This window comes from Saccoglossus kowalevskii, chromosome 13 (assembly GCF_978046115.1).
Source record: "Saccoglossus kowalevskii chromosome 13, keSacKowa6.1, whole genome shotgun sequence".
Classification (NCBI taxonomy): Eukaryota; Metazoa; Hemichordata; class Enteropneusta; family Harrimaniidae; genus Saccoglossus; species Saccoglossus kowalevskii.
Window position 1 is genome coordinate 16,346,026 of NC_140653.1, and position 20,866 is coordinate 16,366,891.

Sequence of the window (20,866 nt, forward strand, 5' to 3'; positions counted from 1 at the left end):
AGAATGATCACAAAGCTAAGTAGGCTTACCTCAGCAACCAAAGTAGAATGATCACAAAGCTAAGTAGGCTTACCTCAGCAACCAGAGTAGTATAATCACAAAGCTAAGTAGGCTTATCTCAGCAACCTGAGAATGATCACAAAGCTAAGTAGGCTTACCTCAGCAACCAAAGTAGAATGATCACAAAGCTAAGTAGGCTTACCTCAGCAACCAGAGTAGTATAATCACAAAGCTAAGTAGGCTTATCTCAGCAACCTGAGAATGATCACAAAGCTAAGTAGGCTTACCTCAGCAACCAAAGTAATGATCACAAAGCTAAGTAGGCTTACCTCAGCAACCAAAGTAGAATGATCACAAAGCTAAGTAGGCTTACCTCAGCAACCAAAGTAGTATGATCACAAAGCTAAGTAGGCTTACCTCAGCAACCAAAGTAGAATGATCACAAAGCTAAGTAGGCTTACCTCAGCAACCAACATAGAATGATCACAAAGCTAAGTAGGCTTACCTCAGCAACCAGAGAATGATCACAAAGCTAAGCAGGCTTACTTCAGCAACCAGAGAATGATCACAAAGCTAAGTAGGCTTACCTCAGCAACCAAAGTAGAATGATCACAAAGTTAAACACACTTACCTCGGCTCTTTTCACTAAAGTATGATGGTAAATTGATGCATCTACTCCACTCTTATTTAGCTCACCCTGCAATATTAATAACAATACATTATTAGGAGGTTACATGATTATATCACAAAGTATCCATGAGTATCAACGTTTATGTTTATGTGATCATGTCCTGCCTCAGTGTATACTTTGCAGTATTTTTGTAATAAACCTACTAGTAATGACCAATCAAATGACTGCTTGATGTATGAAGCCCAGAACTGAGCAAAATGTGGAAAAACATTGGAAAATTCTCTACCAAACATTTGCTATTTTAGAAATACCTCATAATCATTCCATAAAGTTACAGCTTGCTGTAACTTATGAGGATACAGCGACAGATGTAGTATTGTTAACACAAACAATGTTTTTGATGATAATTTTTAAAATTCACCACATATTTTAGAATGTCTGCATTTCCAGTTTTACCCGCTAACATTTTGCTGCAGCATAAAGATATTTTAATGTCCTTTTCTACAAATTTTTTGAGATTGGTGCAACATAAAGACATTTTAATGTCCTTTTCTACAATTTTTTTGTTAATTTTGAACCAATTGCACATAATTAATATTTGGCTACAAGTTTGAGCAATTTTACGAAAAACATCTGAAAAAATTATGGATCGATTTTGACCTTGAAAACATTAATGGCTATATATCACCAAGTCTTTGTGAGATTGGAAATGCACATGTTGCTTCTAACACAGGATTTGAAACATACTATTTGTTTGGAATATTTGGATCATAGCTTCATTAAAAAATAATGGAGATGATGAAACAAAACTTGAAAAATTATGAGAACCAATCTGCACATAAACATGAACACATGACCTAGAATACATCTGGAACCAAAATTTCGGTACAACATTAAATTGTTTAACCAAATGAGAATAAATTTATGCTAGTTGTTTCAAGCTCAACATTTTTAGAAAATAAAATGTGATGATTGATTTTGAGATTGGTGACAAAGTGTTTTTGGTAATTGCTCAAAGGATCAACCCTACAAGACGATGTTTTAATAGTCTAGGTCCGCAACATTGAGCAGCATGAGGAAACGTTCACAAACTAACTAACCTGTAAATGATGGAGTCTGTCTTTATATTGTTGAACTTTATCATGCAGAAATCCTGCATTTTGAGATTTTCGCTTCAACTCAGCATCTTTTTGTTCTTTTTGCTTCTCAAGTGAGTGCAAATGTCTGAATAAAACAAGAAAAAAGGGCGTCGCAAGTGTCTGGAATGTGGTTTTACTTGGCATATTGACAAAAAGTCACAGTGTACATACTGATGACTGATACTAAATGTTTTGTTCTGCTTTTGACAAGAAATACCTAATATACTTAAATATGTACGCATGTCATAGGGCACAAGTACCATTCTACCTTAATAATAAATAAGTTGTTGATGCTAATGTTTATTGTGTACTGTGTTAAACTTTTTTTCAGTAGAAATCTGATTTTCGCTATTTTCGTTGAAGTGATAAATTTGGGATTTGAATTGAAGTAGATTTACATGTATAAATTTCAAGCATCAGAGTAATCCACCATGTAAGTAGCTTGTATTAACAGCGCCCTCCAGTGGCACAAACACTAATCAACATTTGTCAAATGAGGGCGCACTTTTTGAACAAATTAGCCAGCATAGAACGATAGAAACAGGTGTGAAAATAAAGCTAGATATGAAACCAAATTGAATTGCTGAAAAAAAGACTGTGATTATGAGTCAAAGACTTTAAAAGCCATGATTTGATTGGATGTCCAGTAAACAAGAAAGGCGTTCCCCGATTGGCTTGTTGCGTTGCTTGGTACCAACCAATCACGGTCTCACCTCCATCTACAATTATTAAATATAACACACACTTAAGAGTTTTCTATATCTTCTGATAGTGAAAATACACGACTTACTTTTTCAAGTAACTTGATTTTATCCAAGCATTTTGAGTTTTGCTGAATAACTCATCAATTGTACTCTGCTCCTCCTCTCTAGTCTCAGATGTCAATGCTATTTCATCTGATAGTCGTGTCAAACCAAGTAAATAACTAGAAAAGTTAGAAAATAACATACAATTTTTTTTTTTGCCAACAAAAAGCATAATAGAGTAGTGGTCCTACTACTTCTTACACCTTTTCACCACCAGACTTTCCTGCCAATATTTGTTAGCGTTTTTTTAAATATATTCTTGCAATCTTTCTGAAAAAGAAAATTTTAGTAATTTTTGGGTTTTTTTATCAAAGAATTTGGCTATTTTTGTCCCAATCTTCTAAAAGAAAATGCAGTCTAAAAACACAACTATTTTGTGAATTTGTGATAAAAAGGGGGAACTGGTGGCAAAAAGGTTAATGCTGATAAAAAATAGACCAAAATCACTAAAACAATAAATACAATAGACACAATTAACATATTACCCTGTTATGCAAATGAGTAACTACTCTAAACAATTGTTCTAGGAAGAACAGTGCAATATGTTTTTGTATGATTTCAATTTTCCACAAGACAATAGTTTCAGTTGGGGAAAAATAGTACAAGTAAAATAGCCATAATTCAGACAACTAAATAGTTACTAACATGCATTTAAAGACTAATAAATATACATTTATTGGCAACATACATTGAACAAGTGAGTTTAAAACTGAACATCAAGCACTGCATTGTCGGTCAGTAAAATAGATGTCATTCACTGCAGATTATTTGCCATCATGAATTATGATTCTGTTAGCGTACCAAACTGTAATAGAGCGAGATTGTGTTGCATCACTACATTGTCCAGTGCGCCACACCAGACAGTCCCTCATGGGAAAGAACTTTTTGGGGGTTGTGTAGAATTTTACTAATATTTTTGAAAATGTTGTCCTGCTGACAAGCGCCTTCTGGTGGTTGAATGCAGGATTCTTTTGTTACTCTCAACTCAGTGTACCTAATAATTATGATACTCGCGTTGTTAAATCGAAAAATGTGTTACCTCCTTACCGAAGAAAGCAATTAAGGCGTCCAATGACTTCATTTGATTTAAAGCAATGTGTAAGTGCAATAAAGCTATTGTTAGACTGCTTACCTACTCATTGAAGCATCTTTTAATTCAAGCATGTTTGCAGCACTCGCTAACGTTGCTAAGCTGACCGAACCAGATTTAGATAAATTGCCAACGGATATTCCAACACTGTGTAGAATGTTAGCATGACGAACAGCTGATAAAAAACAACACAGTTGTTAGAAATGATAAGAATGAATTTATCACATTAGTTATTACTGAATATTTATAGAATTAGTAGATTATATCCCCAGAACTATAAGGCACATCAAAAATTAAACCCAGTTTTGAAAAATATTATTTTGTAATATAATTGCTGAAAAAACAAAAACAAACACAGAATGAATGAACAGCAAAAAACAGCTCGACTTGAAAAGAAACTTGTTTACAGGAACTCCATAACTTAATAAGCAACTATTACCTTGAAAAATAAACATCAAATGATCATGTTGCAATCTTAATTTACAAAAAATAGTGAAATAAGGTAGTTGAATGGAGCAGCTAGGGTGATGGTGTGTGGTGCAGATTGACGTGGTGTAATTCATGGTTGTTGTGTGGAATTGTGCTGTGTGAGTGATGCAATGTAGTGTGCGGGGTAGTGTGGTGTGGAGCAGGCTCGAGCATGGTTAGTTTAACAAGGAGTGGTGTTAAGCAGTATGGCATTTCAAAAGACAAGATTCTGTTTGCAAGTCTATATACTAGCGTATCGGTACAGTGAGTGATGGGAAGTGTGGACTGAAGTGGAGTAGTGCTGTTCAATATGGTTGATAAGCAGCTACAGAATACCTTCAACATTATATTCCTCAGCTTTCTGATTCAAATCTTCAATCAATGCTTCAGCTTCTTTGTCTCTGCTTTCATTTCTCTCCATCAAATCATAGAGGATATCTATGGTCCTTTCGTTGATTTCATATTGTGGTACATCAGAGCCAACAAACAATCTATCAAGCCATGCCTGCACCTGTGTACAGTGTATGATATAACAGGGATGCATGATGTAAAGTAATGTATATTGACTGATCCTGAATATATGTATTCTTCGCTTGCAATCACGTGACAAAAAGTGCCCTCGCCGGTGGCTTCCGCCATCTTGGGAGACAAGCAATACCCTTAGCAACTTGTAGTTATGGAGGACCGCCGTGAACCTACGCTTTCAGAGTATTTTGAATCACTGGATGGTGCTTCAAAGCACAGATATTTATCGAAAATAGTTCTTTGTGATGGATTAGATCCATACTGTTTTAAGAAAAAAGATTTATCTGCTGATCCGAAACTTTTTCCTGGCATAGAATATCCAGACATCGTAAATTACCTCGTACTACAGATATCGTATTATTCAAGGTAGCAGATGAAAAACAGAAAATCCCTGGATACGTACAACTTTTTTATATGTGGAAGGGTGCAAGAACTGGCCGTTAAGATATTAATAAAAAACAAGAAGATTTTAATCATGGGCAGAGTAAGTGAATGTTTTTTATTGTAGTTCGATCGCATCTTTGAGAAGTTCACTTCTGACACTGTTATTAAATGTTACGAAATTGTTTTCGGGCTTTCTTGTGTGCTTGTTGCGTTGACACTGAATATTTCGTTATTTCTTAGGTTAATCATTTACATAGGGCGAGAGATACACCTCTAAAAGCATAGGTTTTGGCAGAAGAAGATGGATATATTGTAATAGCCCATTTGTAACAGTATAACGTTTTGTACATGTACCTATACCCCTAATTCTAACTCTACCGCCGATATAATTGTCTATGTCCCTCTAGATAACTATAGGGAGGCATATACAATTAAATGGGGAGCGCTGGAGGGCAGGGGTAGGGTTAGAGTGGGGGTTAGGGTGCAAATGCATTCTTTCCTTTTCAGAAATCCCGTAATAAATTGAAGATACGATTTCTGCAAAACAAAATTTCGCGGACTAGAGCCATCTCGTAGCGAAAATGAATAAAGCAGGTTTCATTATTTAACTAGCTCTAAGACTAATAATGAAATTAGGAATTCAATCTACAACCACAATTTTAAAGGGTTACATTAATTTGGTGGAGGAGAAAAAACAAATCACTGCACGCACAAAGTTGACAAACAAACCCCGGCTACAAACACAAGTCCCTCTGAGCAGAACAAGCATTTGTTTTGTATGCATCAATGCATTTTACTTACGTGGCGATGCTTCCTGTCCATTAATCCTGTGGCCATGATATTCAAGAGCTGTTGAATTCATTCATTCTTGATAAAATACAACAATCCTGACTTGAGCCCATACATAAGCTAATTCCGAAAATGGCGCTCCTAGAGTCCTAAAAATCAGGTGACTTATCTACGAGATTTTACGAGAGTCCGGTTTGACCCCATAACTGTATCAATTAAAATCTAGTAACAATAAACTCCCTGGCAATACAGGCAATCTGAAATATCGTGTATTCCAACACGAAATGTAATCTACACTTCATAGCTATCAAATAAGCAATTACCACGCGCGTAACAGTTCATAAAGTTCAAAAAAAAGTGATAAACATCACGTGACCAGGACTCCCTAGACTGCATTAAATACATCAATATGAAATGATTGATACCCTGAATCTTTTCATGTCTCCATTTCCGCATTGTGTCGTGATGTGAGTCGTAACTTTTCGAAACCGTAATATTGCACAGTTGGAACGTATTTGTGGCGAGGTGTACATTAGTTCTAACACGCAACTCATTTGTTCAGGTAAGAACGGAACTCTTTGTTTAAAACAGACCAGTTGACACATCCGTCGTTCGACGTTTCTTCCAAGAAACAAGTCAGCTCGTATAAATGCGTGTAGAAAGTTTGAATCATAATTATACTGTTTGTGGTTTTAGATGTGTGAGGCAACGCACTGGAGTGTTACTATGCTTGCGACCTTGCGCGTACTTTCTTCTTCAAGTTAATGTTCCCTTTCTTTCTGTTGACCGCGATTCCAATTTCATAATTAATAACAGCAATGTACGTCCCAATCTTGAACTTGAACTTTCAAAATTATCAATAAGGTTTTCTCTCCAAAATTTGTGGTGACTGTCATGTGATATATTATTAGGGTTTCGAGCCCTATGGGTCGAAACCCTTTTGTAATTGCTATGTTTATTATTAGGGTTTCGAGCCCTATGGGTCGGAAACCCTTTTGTAATTGCTATGTTTATTATTAGGCTTTCAAGTCCCTTCAGGCTTGAAAGCCTATTGTTTTTGTTATGTTTATTAGGCTTTCAAGTCCCTTCAGGCTTGAAAGCCTATTGTTTTTGTTAAGTTTATTATTATTATTATTATTATTATTATTATTATTATTCCGCCAACTTCAAACGACTTCTTCTCTGAAACGGCTGGACCGTTTTGCCTGAAAATTTGTATATACCTTCTACATGTCATGCCATTAAAAGTGACTGAAACAGATTTTCGATTAGTCACGTGGTTCGGCCGCCATCTTGGAACTCATTAAATATGCATGTCTCTTGTATCTCAAAAACTATTGCATGTACAAATATGGAACTAACGGTATATTGAAGGCAACGGAAAAGAGAATTGGCCAAAATATTCGTTGACCATATATGGTCATAGAACTCATTAAATATGCATGTATCTTATATCTCAAGCACTATTGCATGTACAAACGTGAAACTGACGCTATATTGAAGGAAATGGTCAAGAGAATGAGCCAACATATTCGTTGACCATATAAGGTCATATACCTCATTAAATATGCATACCTATAATATCTCAGGGACTATTGCACATACAGACATGGAACCATTGCTATATTGAAGGCTTTGGACAAGAGAAATTGTCAACATCTTCAATGACCATATATGGTCATATAACTTATTAAATATGCATGTCTCCAATATCTCAAGCACTATTGCATGTACAAACATGGAACTAACGGTATACCGAAGGCAATGGACAAGAAAATTGACCAACATATTCGTTGACCATATATGGTCATAGAACTCATTAAATATGCATGTCTCCAATATCTCAAGCACCATTGCAAGTATAAACATGGTACCAATGATATATTGAAGGCAATGGACAAGAGAATTGCCAAACATATCCGTTGACCATATATGGTCATAGATCTCATTAAATATGCATGTCTCTAATATTTCAAGCAGTATTGCATGTACAGACAGGGTACCAACGCTATATTGAAGGCAATGGAAAGAGAATTGGCCAACATATCCGTTGACCATATATGGTCATAGAACTCATTCAATATGCATATATACAATATCTCGAGCACTATTGAAGTTAGAGACATAGAAATAGCGCTATAATGAAGGCATTGGGCCAGAACGTCATGTAACCTACACGTATATACATTGCACAAATCAAATCTTCAAACTTTTTTTTCCAAATTTAATAGTGTTATGGTCCCTTTTCTTGAAAGCCGTTAATAGCTGCTCTGCAGCTATATTTATTATTATTATTATTCTTCCGCCAACTTCAAACGACTTCTTCTCTGAAACGGCTGCACCATTTTGCCTGAAAATTTGTATATACCTTCTACATGTCATGCCATTAAAAGTGACTGAAGCAGATTTTCGATTAGTCACGTGGTTCGGCCGCCATGTTGGAACTCATTAAATATGCATGTCTCTTGTAACTCAAAAACTATTGCATGTACAAACATGGAACTAACGGTATATTAAAGGCAACGGACAAGAGAATTGGCCAAAATATTCGTTGACCATATATGGTCATAGAACTCATTAAATATGCATGTCTCTTATATCTCAAGCACTATTGCATGTACAAACGTGAAACTAACGGTATATTAAAGGCAACGGACAAGAGAATTGGCCAAAATATTCGTTGTCCATATATGGTCATAGAACTCATTAAATATGCATGTCTCTTATATCTCAAGCACTATTGCATGTACAAACGTGAAACTAACGGTATATTAAAGGCAATGGACAAGAGAATTGGCCAAAATATTCGTTGACCATATATGGTCATAGAACTCATTAAATATGCATGTCTCTTATATCTCAAGCACTATTGCATGTACAAACGTGAAACTAACGGTATATTAAAGGCAACGGACAAGAGAATTGGCCAAAATATTCGTTGTCCATATATGGTCATAGAACTCATTAAATATGCATGTCTCTTATATCTCAAGCACTATTGCATGTACAAACGTGAAACTAACGGTATATTAAAGGCAATGGACAAGAGAATTGGCCAAAATATTCGTTGACCATATATGGTCATAGAACTCATTAAATATGCATGTCTCTTATATCTCAAGCACTATTGCATGTACAAACGTGAAACTTACGCTATATTGAAGGTAATGGTCAAGAGAATGAGGCACCATTTTCGTTGACCATATAAGGTCATATACCTCATTAAATATGCATATCTATAATATCTCAGGCACTATTGCACATACAGACGTGGAACCATTGCTATATGGAAGGCTTTGGACAAGAGAAATTGTCAACATGTTCAATAACCATATATGGTCATATAACTCATTTAATATGCATGTCTCCAATATCTCAAGCACTATTGCATGTACAAACATGGAACTAACGGTATATTAAAGACAACGGACGAGAGAATTGGCCAAAATATTCGTTGTCCATATATGGTCATATAACTCGTTAAATATGCATGTCTCCAATATCTCAAGCACCATTGCAAGTATAAACATGGTACCAATGCTATATTGAAGGCAACAGAAAAGAGAATTGGCCAACATATCCGTTGACCATATATGGTCATAGAACTCATTAAATATGCATATATATAATATCTCAAGCACTATTGAAGTTAGAGACATGGAAATCGCGCTATAATGAAGGCATTGGGCCAGAACGTCGTGTAACCTACATGTATATACATTGCACAAATCAAATCTTCAAACTTTTTTTTCCAAATTTAATGGTGTTATGTCCCTTTTTTCTTGAAAGCCGTTAATAGCTGCTCTGCAGCTATATTTATTATTATTATTATTCTTATTATTTTTCCACCGTTTTTTAAAGCACTGTAACTTGAAAAATAATGCTGCGATTGATTAGGCATTTTGCATGCTGATGAAGGGCCATGAGTTGTGGTGCATACCCCAAAATCAGCCATGTAGGTCACATGACCTGGCCGCCATCTTAGGTAGAACACAAACCGGAAGTGCTCAATTGCACCACTTTCTGAGGGTCTAGGAACTTCCGGTTTTTTTGTGTGGCATCATTGGCTCATGTCTAGCAAATATCAGCAATAAAATCTTTAGCGGTCATGTGACCTTGGCCGCCATATTGGATTTTGTGAAAATTGACAAAAAAATTTTAAAATCTTCTTCTCAAAAATGGCTCGTTCATGTGATTAGACATTTGCTTTGCAGCACCTATGGCCATAGCTCTACAAAGTGACTGAAGCAGATTTTTGAAAAATGGCTTCCTTTGGCAGCCATCTTGGATTTAGTAAAAAGTGAAAGTACGCTATAACTCATGAACAATTTGCCAGATTTAAAACAAAGTTGGCATACAACATCCCTTCGATAAGATGATTATGTGTTCATAAAAATATTTCCCATGATTCAAGTGGTATTGGCGGCCATATTGAATTTATCAAAAAATTGCAAAAAACCTCAAAAAATTATCTTCTTAAAAACTGCTTGCTTGGTTGACAATCAATTTAGCATATAGTATCTCTGTTGATAGCTCTACAAAGGTACTGAAGCAGATTTTTGAAAAATGGCTTCCTTTGGCAGCCATCTTGGATTTAGTGAAAAGTGAAATTACGCTATAAATTATGAACAATTTTCCAGATTTCGACAAAACTTGGCATACAACATCCACTCAATATGATGATTATGTGTTCATAAAAATATTTCCCATGACTCAAGTGGTTTTGGCGGCCATCTTGAATTTATCACAAAAATGCCAAAAACCTCAAGAAATTATTATCTTAAAAACTGCTTGCTTGTTTGACAATCTATTTAGCATATAGTATCTCTGTTGATAGCTCTACAAAGTTACTGAAGCCGATTTTCGAAAAATGGCTTCCTTTGGCAGCCATCTTGGATTTAGTAAAAAAGTGAAAGTACGCTATAACTTATGAACGATTTGCCAGATTTAAACAAAACTTGGCATACAACATCCGCTCAATGAGATGATTATGTGTTCATGAAAATATTTCCCATGATTCAAGTGGTTTTGGCGGCCATGTTGAATTTATCACAAAAATTCAAAAAACCTCAAAAAATTATCTTGTTAAAAACTGCTTCCTTGTTTGAAAAGCAATTTAGCATATAGTATCTCTGTTGATAGCTCTACAAAGTTACTGAAGTAGATTATCGAAAAATGGCTTCCTTTGGCAGCCATCTTCGATTTAGTAAAAGAGAAAAGGTTCTATAACTCATGAACTATTTGTCCTTGCATTAAGTTTATCATATTCCTGTGAAATCAAATCCATATGTTGTGTAGTTTGTCTGCTATCTTTCATTCTAGACATGAAACATTCGTCAAATAATCACAACGAGCAAGTGCAATTTGCCATGAGCCACGCAGGCTCGAAACCCGTCATCGCTGCTATGCAGCTATATTTATTATTATTATTTTTCCGCCGTTTTTTGTAACCACTGTAACTTGAAAAATAATGCTGCGATTGACTTGCCATTTCGCATTCTGATAAAGGACCATGAGTTGTGGTGCATACCCCAAAACCAGCTATGTAGGTCACATGACCTGGCCGCCATCTTAGGTAGAACACAGACCGGAAGTACTCAATTGCACCACTTTCTGAGGGTCTAGGAACTTCCGGTTTTTTTGTGTGGCATCATTGGCTCATGTCTAGCAAATATCAGCAATAAAAACTTTAGCGGTCATGTGACCTTGGCCGCCATATTGGATTTTCCGAAAATTGACAAGAAACTTTTAAAATCTTCTTCTCAAAAATGGCTCATTCATGTGATTATACATTTGCTTTGCAGCACCTATGGCCATAGCTCTACAAAGTGACTGAAGCAGATTTTTGAAAAATGGCTTCCTTTGGCAGCCATCTTGGATTTAATAAAAAGTGAAAGTACGCTATAACTCATGAACAATTTGCCAGATTTAAACCAAAGTTGGCATACAACATCCCTTCAATAAGATGATTATGTGTTCATAAAAATATTTCCCATGATTCAAGTGGTTTTGGCGGCCATGTTGAATTTATCACAAAAATGCCAAAAAACTAAAAAAATTATCTTCTTAAAAACTGCTTGCTTGTTTGAAAAACAATTCGGCATATAGTATCTCTGTTGATAGCTTCACAAAGTGACTGAAGCAGATTTTTGAAAAATGGCTTCCTTTGGCAGCCATCTTGGATTTAGTGAAAAGTGAAATTACGCTATAAATTATGAACAATTTTCCAGATTTCGACAAAACTTGGCATACAACATCCACTCAATAAGATGATTATGTGTTCATAAAAATATTTCCCATGACTCAAGTGGTTTTGGCGGCCATCTTGAATTTATCACAAAAATGCCAAAAACCTCAAGAAATTATTATCTTAAAAACTGCTTGCTTGTTTGACAATCTATTTAGCATATAGTATCTCTGTTGATAGCTCTACAAAGTTACTGAAGCCGATTTTCGAAAAATTGCTTCCTTTGGCAGCCATCTTGGATTTAGTATAAAGTGAAAGTACGCTATAACTTATGAACGATTTGCCAGATTTAAACAAAACTTGGCATACAACATCCGCTCAATGAGATGATTATGTGTTCATGAAAATATTTCCCATGATTCAAGTGGTTTTGGCGGCCATGTTGAAATTATCACAAAAATTCAAAAAACCTCAATAAATTATCTTGTTAAAAACTGCTTCCTTGTTTGAAAAGCAATTTAGCATATAGTATCTCTGTCGATAGCTCTACAAAGTTACTAAAGCAGATTTTCAAAAAATGGCTTCCTTTGGCAGCCATCTTGGATTTAGTAAAAAGTGAAAGTACGCTATAACTTATGAACGATTTGCTAGATTTAAACAAAACTTGGCATACAACATCCGCTCAATGAGATGATTATGTGTTCATGGAAATATTTCTCATGATTCAAGTGGTTTTGGCGGCCATGTTGAATTTATCACAAAAATTCAAAAAACCTCAAAAAAATATCTTGTTAAAAACTGCTTGCTTGTTTGAAAAGCAATTTAGCATATAGTATCTCTGTTGATAGCTCTACAAAGTTACTGAAGTAGATTTTTAAAAATGGCTTCCTTTGGCAGCCATCTTGGATTTAGTAAAAGAGAAAAAGTTCTATAACTCATGAACTATTTGTCCTTGCATTAAGTTTATCATATTCCTGTGAAATCAAATCCATATGTTGTGTAGTTTGTCTGCTATCTTGCATTCTAGACATGAAACGTTCGTCAAATAAGCACATCGAGCAAGTGCAATTTGTCATGAGCCACGCAGGCTCGAAACCCGTCATCGCTGCTATGCAGCTATATTTTGTATTATATTTGTAAGATTTAATTATTAGGAATATTATCATAAATACTATTGTAACGTACAATGAAAAGACTTTTTACAATGCCGAGGTGTTGCGTTGAAAAATAGACGAGACTTCCTCATTGGTGTTATCATAGAGTTATAAAACGTAAAGAACTATGGGAATTTTACTGTTATTTTTTTGTTTTTTCCAACTGAAAATACATTTTTTCCTATTTTAGTCTAGATATAATAAAGCTCATCTTATTCATTAATGAGAGAAGCAAATAAAAATGAATAAATAAAAAAAAAAACACAAACTGTAACATAATACAAATATAACCTAAAGATTTAACCCCAACAATATACTGATAATATTTTTATCAGTTGTGATGTTACTACGGTTTCCAGTTTAAGGTACATTTATTTTATGCGCAGGTTATAAACAGTTACTGTAAAATACTTTATTTTAGCTTGAATTGGGTGTTTTGTAGGGAATTTATTTTTACTGATTTTTGACGAGTTCAATGTAAAATACAGGACATGGTATGTTCGTTCGATTTTATATTCACTGAATTATTTCTTCAGCGAAAATAGTGAAAATTAATTCCAATCGAAAATAAAGTATTTTACAGTATAACTGTATTTTGTTCAAATTAATAAACAAAGAACTGTGATTGGTAGTATTCCTTCTTTATTTCACCTTCTATTCACTAAGCATGTACATCTATACTACATGTAGTATTCCTTCTTTATTTCACCTTCTATTCACTAAGCATGTACATCTATACTACATGTAGTATTCCTTCTTTATTTCACCTTCTATTCACTAAGCATGTACATCTATACTACATGTAGTATTCCTTCTTTATTTCACCTTCTATTCACTAAGCATGTACATCTATACTACATGTAGTATTCCTTCTTTATTTCACCTTCTATTCACTAAGCATGTACATCTATACTACATGTAGTATTCCTTCTTTATTTCACCTTCTATTCACTAAGCATGTACATCTATACTACATGTATTCAAGGGTACACTATTTCCAGTCGATGCACAATTTTTTTAAAACTGTCATTTAGAGATTAATAAAAAATTACAGTAATAACAAAAATAAACAGTGAATGTATATTGTAAGTTTATGCAAATGATAGTATATGAATAGTAACTAATAGTAACTGAAAAGAAAACCTGAATTGTCCTGCATACATATACCAGTTTGATTGACCTCTTTTTTATGTTAAAAAACATTTTTAAAAGGTATTTGTTATACAGATACACACATAGAATCAAGCTGAAACAAGATTATTTTTTATGCTATAGGCATAAAGAAAACGAGTAGGGTAATTATGAGACATGTTCTGGCAAAACAACTTCACTATTGCACTCTTAAACATTTTATAGCCAAAATAATGTCTGGAGATACTACACACTTGTAGCTGCATGTTTCTTTCTGAGCAGTTTAAAATATGCTAATAAACAGTTCTATTATGTGTTGGTATTTGCATATTTAATCATAGCCCTATAGCCATTCAATCTCACAAGCTTTAATCCTTCTATCGTGCGACACTGTTGTTATGGCAACAGAGGAGAAAAATAACATACTGGTTACTTATTTATAATGGACAATCTTCGTAGTTCTGTAATAATTCAGTCTTCCTGGTTCGTGCAGTGGGTGGTAGTTGTATTGACCATTTAATTTGCTACTGTGTGTTTTCAATATGGACAATGGCATAACATAATGGCAGAGAGCAGAAATAAAAGAGATGATATTATAATGTACAAATGTACAAACTATAAAATTAATATGGGAAAATTGTTGAATCAAGGCACAAAATGCTTAACTCTGTCTTTAATAAGTACTGTTCTGATGGTCACATGTAGCCCTTAAAATATAGCTATATATATATATATATATATATATATATATATATATATATATATATTGTAGACAATTTACATGTATGAGCAGTGTGCCCTCAGACGTAAAGAATTTTCATGTCAAAATTGAAACTCCTCCCTTCAGAAATCAAGTTGGTTGGGTCCGCTTGGTGGCTGCTAGAGAGAGGTTCTCAAAAAATAAAATAAAAATTGTCTTTAGATGTACCGGTAAATAAAGGGAGCTTATGAAGTCACAAACTAAAATGTTGTGATTTTCTTCGTTTATTCACAAGTTACATAACTATAATATAACGTGTTTTAGATCGCTATATATCAAAGTATAATTTTCTGTTGTGTCATTGTCATGTCGACCAGGGAATGAGTGTAATTAGTTGCATCAAGAAAAATCTCTGTGTCACATCAAATCGGGAGCTTAGGACTGAATTGATCAAATACTTTATCCTTACTGCAAACAGTTTATAAACAACACTAAATGGATTAGACAGTCTAAGTACATTTGTTGGTTGATCTGTGCTTCTATCAATACAATGTATCCTGCATTAATTTAGTTAAAGATGAATTTCAGTCAGTAAAAATCAGAAAATTTTGTAGCAGTAAATATTTTACAGTGACTTTTGCAAAAATGTTTTCCCAAGAATATCATTATATATGATCAAATTGTGCAAGACTTGCATCAACTAGTGTGTGTTAACACAAGGAAGATATCAATGAATTCAGTGGATTAGAAAAATACTTTTAGTGATAAACATGTATTAAGCATGTGCTTCTGGTTTTAATAGTCATCAACATAATTTTTTATCAACCCGTTTAAGCAGACATGCCTTTTTATTGGAAAATTGCTCTGAGAAATATTTTTAACATACATTTTTATTTAACCTTTTTACAAGCCAAAGTCGCCTTTCACAAAATATTACCCACATAATTTTTCCCATATTTTCCTCAAAATTGTTATCAAGACCAGTAGGCAAAGTACGACTCCTCTCAAAATAATTAAGAGATTAAAGAAAGAAATGTTCACCAAAACTGAAGAATACATTAAACTCAGCTATGTATTCGCCCCTCAAAATATATACATATTGATGTACCGGTATATACCTATTTTCAGGAGAGTTGAGAAAAAATGTGAATTCCTGAAACCATATTTGGCTAGTGTCAAATGTGTACCATTATTTGCTATCTGTGTATTTTGCTTTACCTTTTGAATGTCAGAATTTGTCCTGCCAAAATGTTTGCACAAAATTTTGCACATTTTAATTTATTTTACTATAATTCCTGTATTATTTAATTCTATTTTAAATTATCATAATAACCAATGCAAAAGGTCTTGTTCAAAAGTTTTTTTTTAAATTTGTGAAAAGCGACAAAAATTGAAGGTTAAATGATGAATTAACCTCAGAGATATTTAAAAACTATAATCGTCTGTTGTCGCTAACCTCATTTGTCAGCCCTGTAAAATAAATAACATTAGTCGTTAATGAGAATAAACTCATTTACTCCAATGAAAGCTTTGCTCAAGGGTTTTAATTAAATAGGACGATGAATTCAGGTTATTTTCTAAACTGTCTTGCTGATAATAAATTCAGGTTGTTGTTTTCTAGACTGTCTGGCTGCTGATGAATTCAGGTTGTTTTCTAGACTGTCTTGCTGCTGATGAATTCAGGTTGTTTTTTAGACTGTCTGGCTGCTGATAAATTCAGGTTGTTGTTTTGTAAAACTGACTGGCTGCTAATGAATTCAGGTTGCTTTTAAGACTGTCCTGTTGCTGATGAATTCAGGTTGTTTTCTAGACTGTCTGGCTGCTGATGAATTCAGGTTGTTTTCTAGACTGTCTGGCTGCTGATGAATTCAGGTTGTTTTTTAGACTGGCTGGCTGCTGATGAATTCAGGTTGTTTTCTAGACTGTCTTGCTGCTGATGAATTCTAGTTGTTTTCTAGACTGACTGGCTGCTGATGAATTGAGGTTGTTTTCTAGACTGTCTGGCTGCTGATGAATTCAGGTTGTTTTCTAGACTGACTGGCTGCTGATGAATTCAGGTTGTTTTCTAGACTGTCTTGCTGCTGATGAATTCAGGTTGTTTTCTAGACTGTCTGGCTGCTGATGAATTCAGGATGTTTTCTAGACTGTCTGGCTGCTGATAAATTCAGGTTGTTTTCTAGACTGACTGGCTGCTGATGAATTCTAGTTGTTTTCTAGACTGACTTGCTGATGATGAATTCAGGTTGTTTTCTAGACTGTCTTGCTGCTGATGAATTCAGGTTGTTTTCTAGACTGTCTGGCTGCTGATAAATTCAGGTTGTTTTCTAGACTGACTGGCTGCTGATGAATTCTAGTTGTTTTCTAGACTGACTTGCTGATGATGAATTCAGGTTGTTTTCTAGACTGTCTTGCTGCTGATGAATTCAGGTTGTTTTCTAGACTGTCTTGCTGCTGATGAATTCAGGTTGTTTTCTAGACTGTCTGGCTGCTGATAAATTCAGGTTGTTTTCTAGACTGTCTTGCTGCTGATGAATTCTAGTTGTTTTTTAGACTCTTGCTGTTGATGAATTCAGGTTGTTTTCTAGACTGTCTTGCTGCTGATGAATTCAGGTTGTTTTCTAGACTGTCTTGCTGCTGATGAATTCAGGTTGTTTTCTAGACTGTCTTGCTGCTGATGAATTCAGGTTGTTTTCTAGACTGTCTTGCTGATGATGAATTCAGGTTGTTTTCTAGACTGTCTGGCTGCTGATGAATTCAGGTTGTTTTCTAGACTGTCTGGCTGCTGATGAATTCAGGATGTTTTCTAGACTGTCTGGCTGCTGATGAATTCAGGATGTTTTCTAGACTGACTGGCTGAAGATAAATTAAGGTTGTTTTCTAGACTGACTGACTGGCTGAAGATAAATTAAGGTTGTTTTCTAGACTGTCTTGCTGCTTATAAATTCAGGTTGTTTTCTAGACTGACTGGCTGCTGATAAATTTGGGTGGTTGTTTTTTTAAACTGACTGGCTGCTGATAAATTCAGGTTGTTTTCTAGACTGACTGGCTGATGATGAATTCAAGTTGTTTTTTAGACTGTCTTGCTGCTGATGAGTTCAGGTTGTTTTCTAGACTGTCTGGCTGCTGATAAATTCAGGTTGTGTTTGAGTGTCTTGCTGATGAGGAATTCTGGTTGTTTTTAAACTGTCTTGCTGATGAATTCAGGTTGTTGTTTTTTAAACTCACTGGCTGCTAATGAATTCAGGTTGCTTTTAAGACTGTCTTGCTGCTGATAAATTCAGGTTGTTTTAGACTGACTGGCTGATGATGAATTCAGGTTGTTGTCTTTTTAAACTGACTTGCAGCTGATGAATTCAGGTTGTTTTCTAGACTGACTGACTGGCTGATGATGAATTCAGGTTGTTGTCTTTTTAAACTGACTTGCAGCTGATGAATTCAGGTTGTTTTCTAGACTGACTGGCTGATGATGAATTCAGGTTGTTGTCGTTTTAAACCGACTTGCAGCTGATGAATTCAGGTTGTTTTCTAAACTGTCTTGCTGCTGATGAATACAGGTTGTTTTCTAGACTGACTGGCAGATGATGAATTCAGGTTGTTGTCTTTTTAAACTGACTTGCAGCTGGTGAATTCAGGTTGTTTTCTAAACTGTCTTGCTGCTGATGAATTCAGGTTGTTTTCTAGACTGACTGGCTGCTGATGAATTCAGATTGTTTTCTAGACTGTCTGGCTGCTGATGAATTCAGGTTGTTTTTTTAAACTGGCTGCTAATGAATTCATGTTGTTTTCTAGACTGACTTGCAGCTGATGAATTCAGGTTGTTTTCTAAACTGTCTTGCTGCTGATGAATTCAGGTTGTTTTCTAGACTGACTGGCTGATGATGAATTCAGGTTGTTGTCTTTTTAAACTGACTGGCTGCTGATGAATTCAGGTTGTTTTCTAGACTGACTGGCTGATGATGAATTCAGGTTGTTGTCTAAACTGACTTGCAGCTGATGAATTCAGGTTGTTTTCTAGACTGACTGGCTGATGATGAATTCAGGTTGTTGTCTTTTTAAACTGACTTGCTGCTGATGAATTCAGGTTGTCTTCTAAACTGTCTTGCTGATGATGAATTCAGGTTGTTTTCTAGACTGACTGGCTGATGATGAATTCAGGTTGTTTTCTAGACTGTCTGGCTGCTGATGAATTCAGATTGTTTTCTAGACTGTCTGGCTGCTGATGAATTCAGATTGTTTTCTAGACTGTCTGGCTGATGATGAATTCAGGTTGTTGTCCTTTTAAACTGACTTGCAGGTGATGAATTCAGGTTGTTTTCTAAACTGTCTTGCTGCTGATGAATTCAGGTTGTTTTCTAGACTGACTGGCTGCTGATAATTCAGGTTGTTTTCTAGACTGACTGGCAGCTGATCATTCAGGTTGTTGTCTTTTTAAACTGACTGGCAGCTGATGAATTCAGTTTTTTTTTTAAACTGACTGGCTGCTAATAAATTCAGGTTGTTTTTAGACTGTCTTGCTGCTGATAATTCAGGTTGTTGTCTTTTTAAACTGACTGGCTGATGATAAATTCAGTTTTTTTAGATTGATTTGCTGTTTCACATACAAAAATGTATAACATTTGTAGACAGATTTTTACAGTGTGCTCAGTGTGTTTTGATTGATAACTATGTTTATGTATGCTACTTCTCTGTTTTGAGCAAACTCTGATATATGTTTTGTGTAGTCCTAAAAATGTCATGTTTACAGTTTCTTGGTTTAGTATTTGTAGAATGTGTTGGTTGAAAAGTTCTTAAGACAGTTCTAGCCCAATTCAAATTTACTTGTTTACTTGCAAATATACTAGTATGCAACTTCCCTCTGTATACAAAGGAAAACTCTTATCACATTTATCAGATTTATCAGATTTATATTAATGATATAAAATAATAACGTTGCCATAGAAACCAGTTCAGAACATTTTGGATTTTTGAATCTCTTTCATTTTCCCATCCTCATGGCATTAAACCATGATCAAAGAAGTGTCAAACCATCTTAATTTCAAAGTATTAAAGCAAACAGCAAACCATTTTAAATTCATGTGGGAAAATATACAGTACCTCCACTGTAGTAAATATAGTAAGAGGCTATCAGAAGAGGGACATTTTTAATTTAAAAAGATAATTAAATATGTAGAATGAGATTAAATAGTTGTAGTTTATACTAAATCATATCCTAGAGCACCTTGTTATTTTGAAGGAAAGCAGGCTTTATTCAACCCCTGGAGCATCGTCCAAATTGCACGGTTTCGCTAAAGCCGACTGGCGAAGATGCCCTTGGAGTGCCATATTTTTTCCCTCCAAAATGTTTGTACAATATTCGGCACATTTTATGGATTTTTATGAAGTTTTATCCAAATGTGGACTTAGTGGACCTACTTTTCCATTGGCTTCAGGTCTTGTCATAATTTGAAAAAGAATGTAAAAATTCATGCAGCTTTGATTTGCCTTGACATTGTCCTCGACACTGTACATGTATGTGTTTCAGACCTTTGCTGTACAATGTACTCTGACATAAAATTGGGTTCTTTGTTATTAACCTATAGTTAATATATAGTTAACACAGAAACAATAAATTTTAGCATTCTGTAAAAAGTCAAACTTGCATTTGCTCATGTTATATAAATTAGTTTAAAATTTCCCTGACTTAGTGTAAACTATGTACATGTACATCATCAACATTGAACATGTTCTAGATTTATTTACATTAGGATCCCAATTACTTGGTTTACACAACAGCAATGCACTGCATAATACAAATAGGATTCCTTTACCTGAAGGCAAAACGACCACACAGGCATGAATCTTAAAAACATTTTCTGTGGCAGT

General features: G+C 34.8%; 2 protein-coding genes across 4 annotated transcripts in view; one reads left to right on the plus strand and one right to left on the minus strand.

Moving 5' to 3' along the window:
* LOC100374365 (HAUS augmin-like complex subunit 1) overlaps positions 1-6,017 on the minus strand; it is a 13,190-nt gene extending 7,173 nt beyond the window's left edge. Inside the window, exons 1-6 of the mRNA XM_002732713.4 lie at positions 5,845-6,017; positions 4,471-4,645; positions 3,709-3,841; positions 2,561-2,695; positions 1,732-1,855; positions 632-697 (exon numbers count right to left, since the gene is read on the minus strand). Of these exons, the coding sequence (XP_002732759.1) occupies positions 632-697; positions 1,732-1,855; positions 2,561-2,695; positions 3,709-3,841; positions 4,471-4,645; positions 5,845-5,880 (669 nt within the window). The 5' untranslated portion in view covers positions 5,881-6,017. The remainder of the gene's footprint in view (positions 1-631; positions 698-1,731; positions 1,856-2,560; positions 2,696-3,708; positions 3,842-4,470; positions 4,646-5,844) is intronic.
* A 229-nt stretch (positions 6,018-6,246) lies between these two features.
* LOC102802005 (SHC-transforming protein 1-like) overlaps positions 6,247-20,866 on the plus strand; it is a 75,103-nt gene continuing 60,483 nt past the window's right edge. For all 3 annotated transcript variants that reach the window (XM_085506973.1, XM_085506972.1, XM_085506971.1), the window contains exon 1: positions 6,247-6,394. The gene's annotated coding sequence lies outside the window, so the exon portion shown is untranslated. The remainder of the gene's footprint in view (positions 6,395-20,866) is intronic.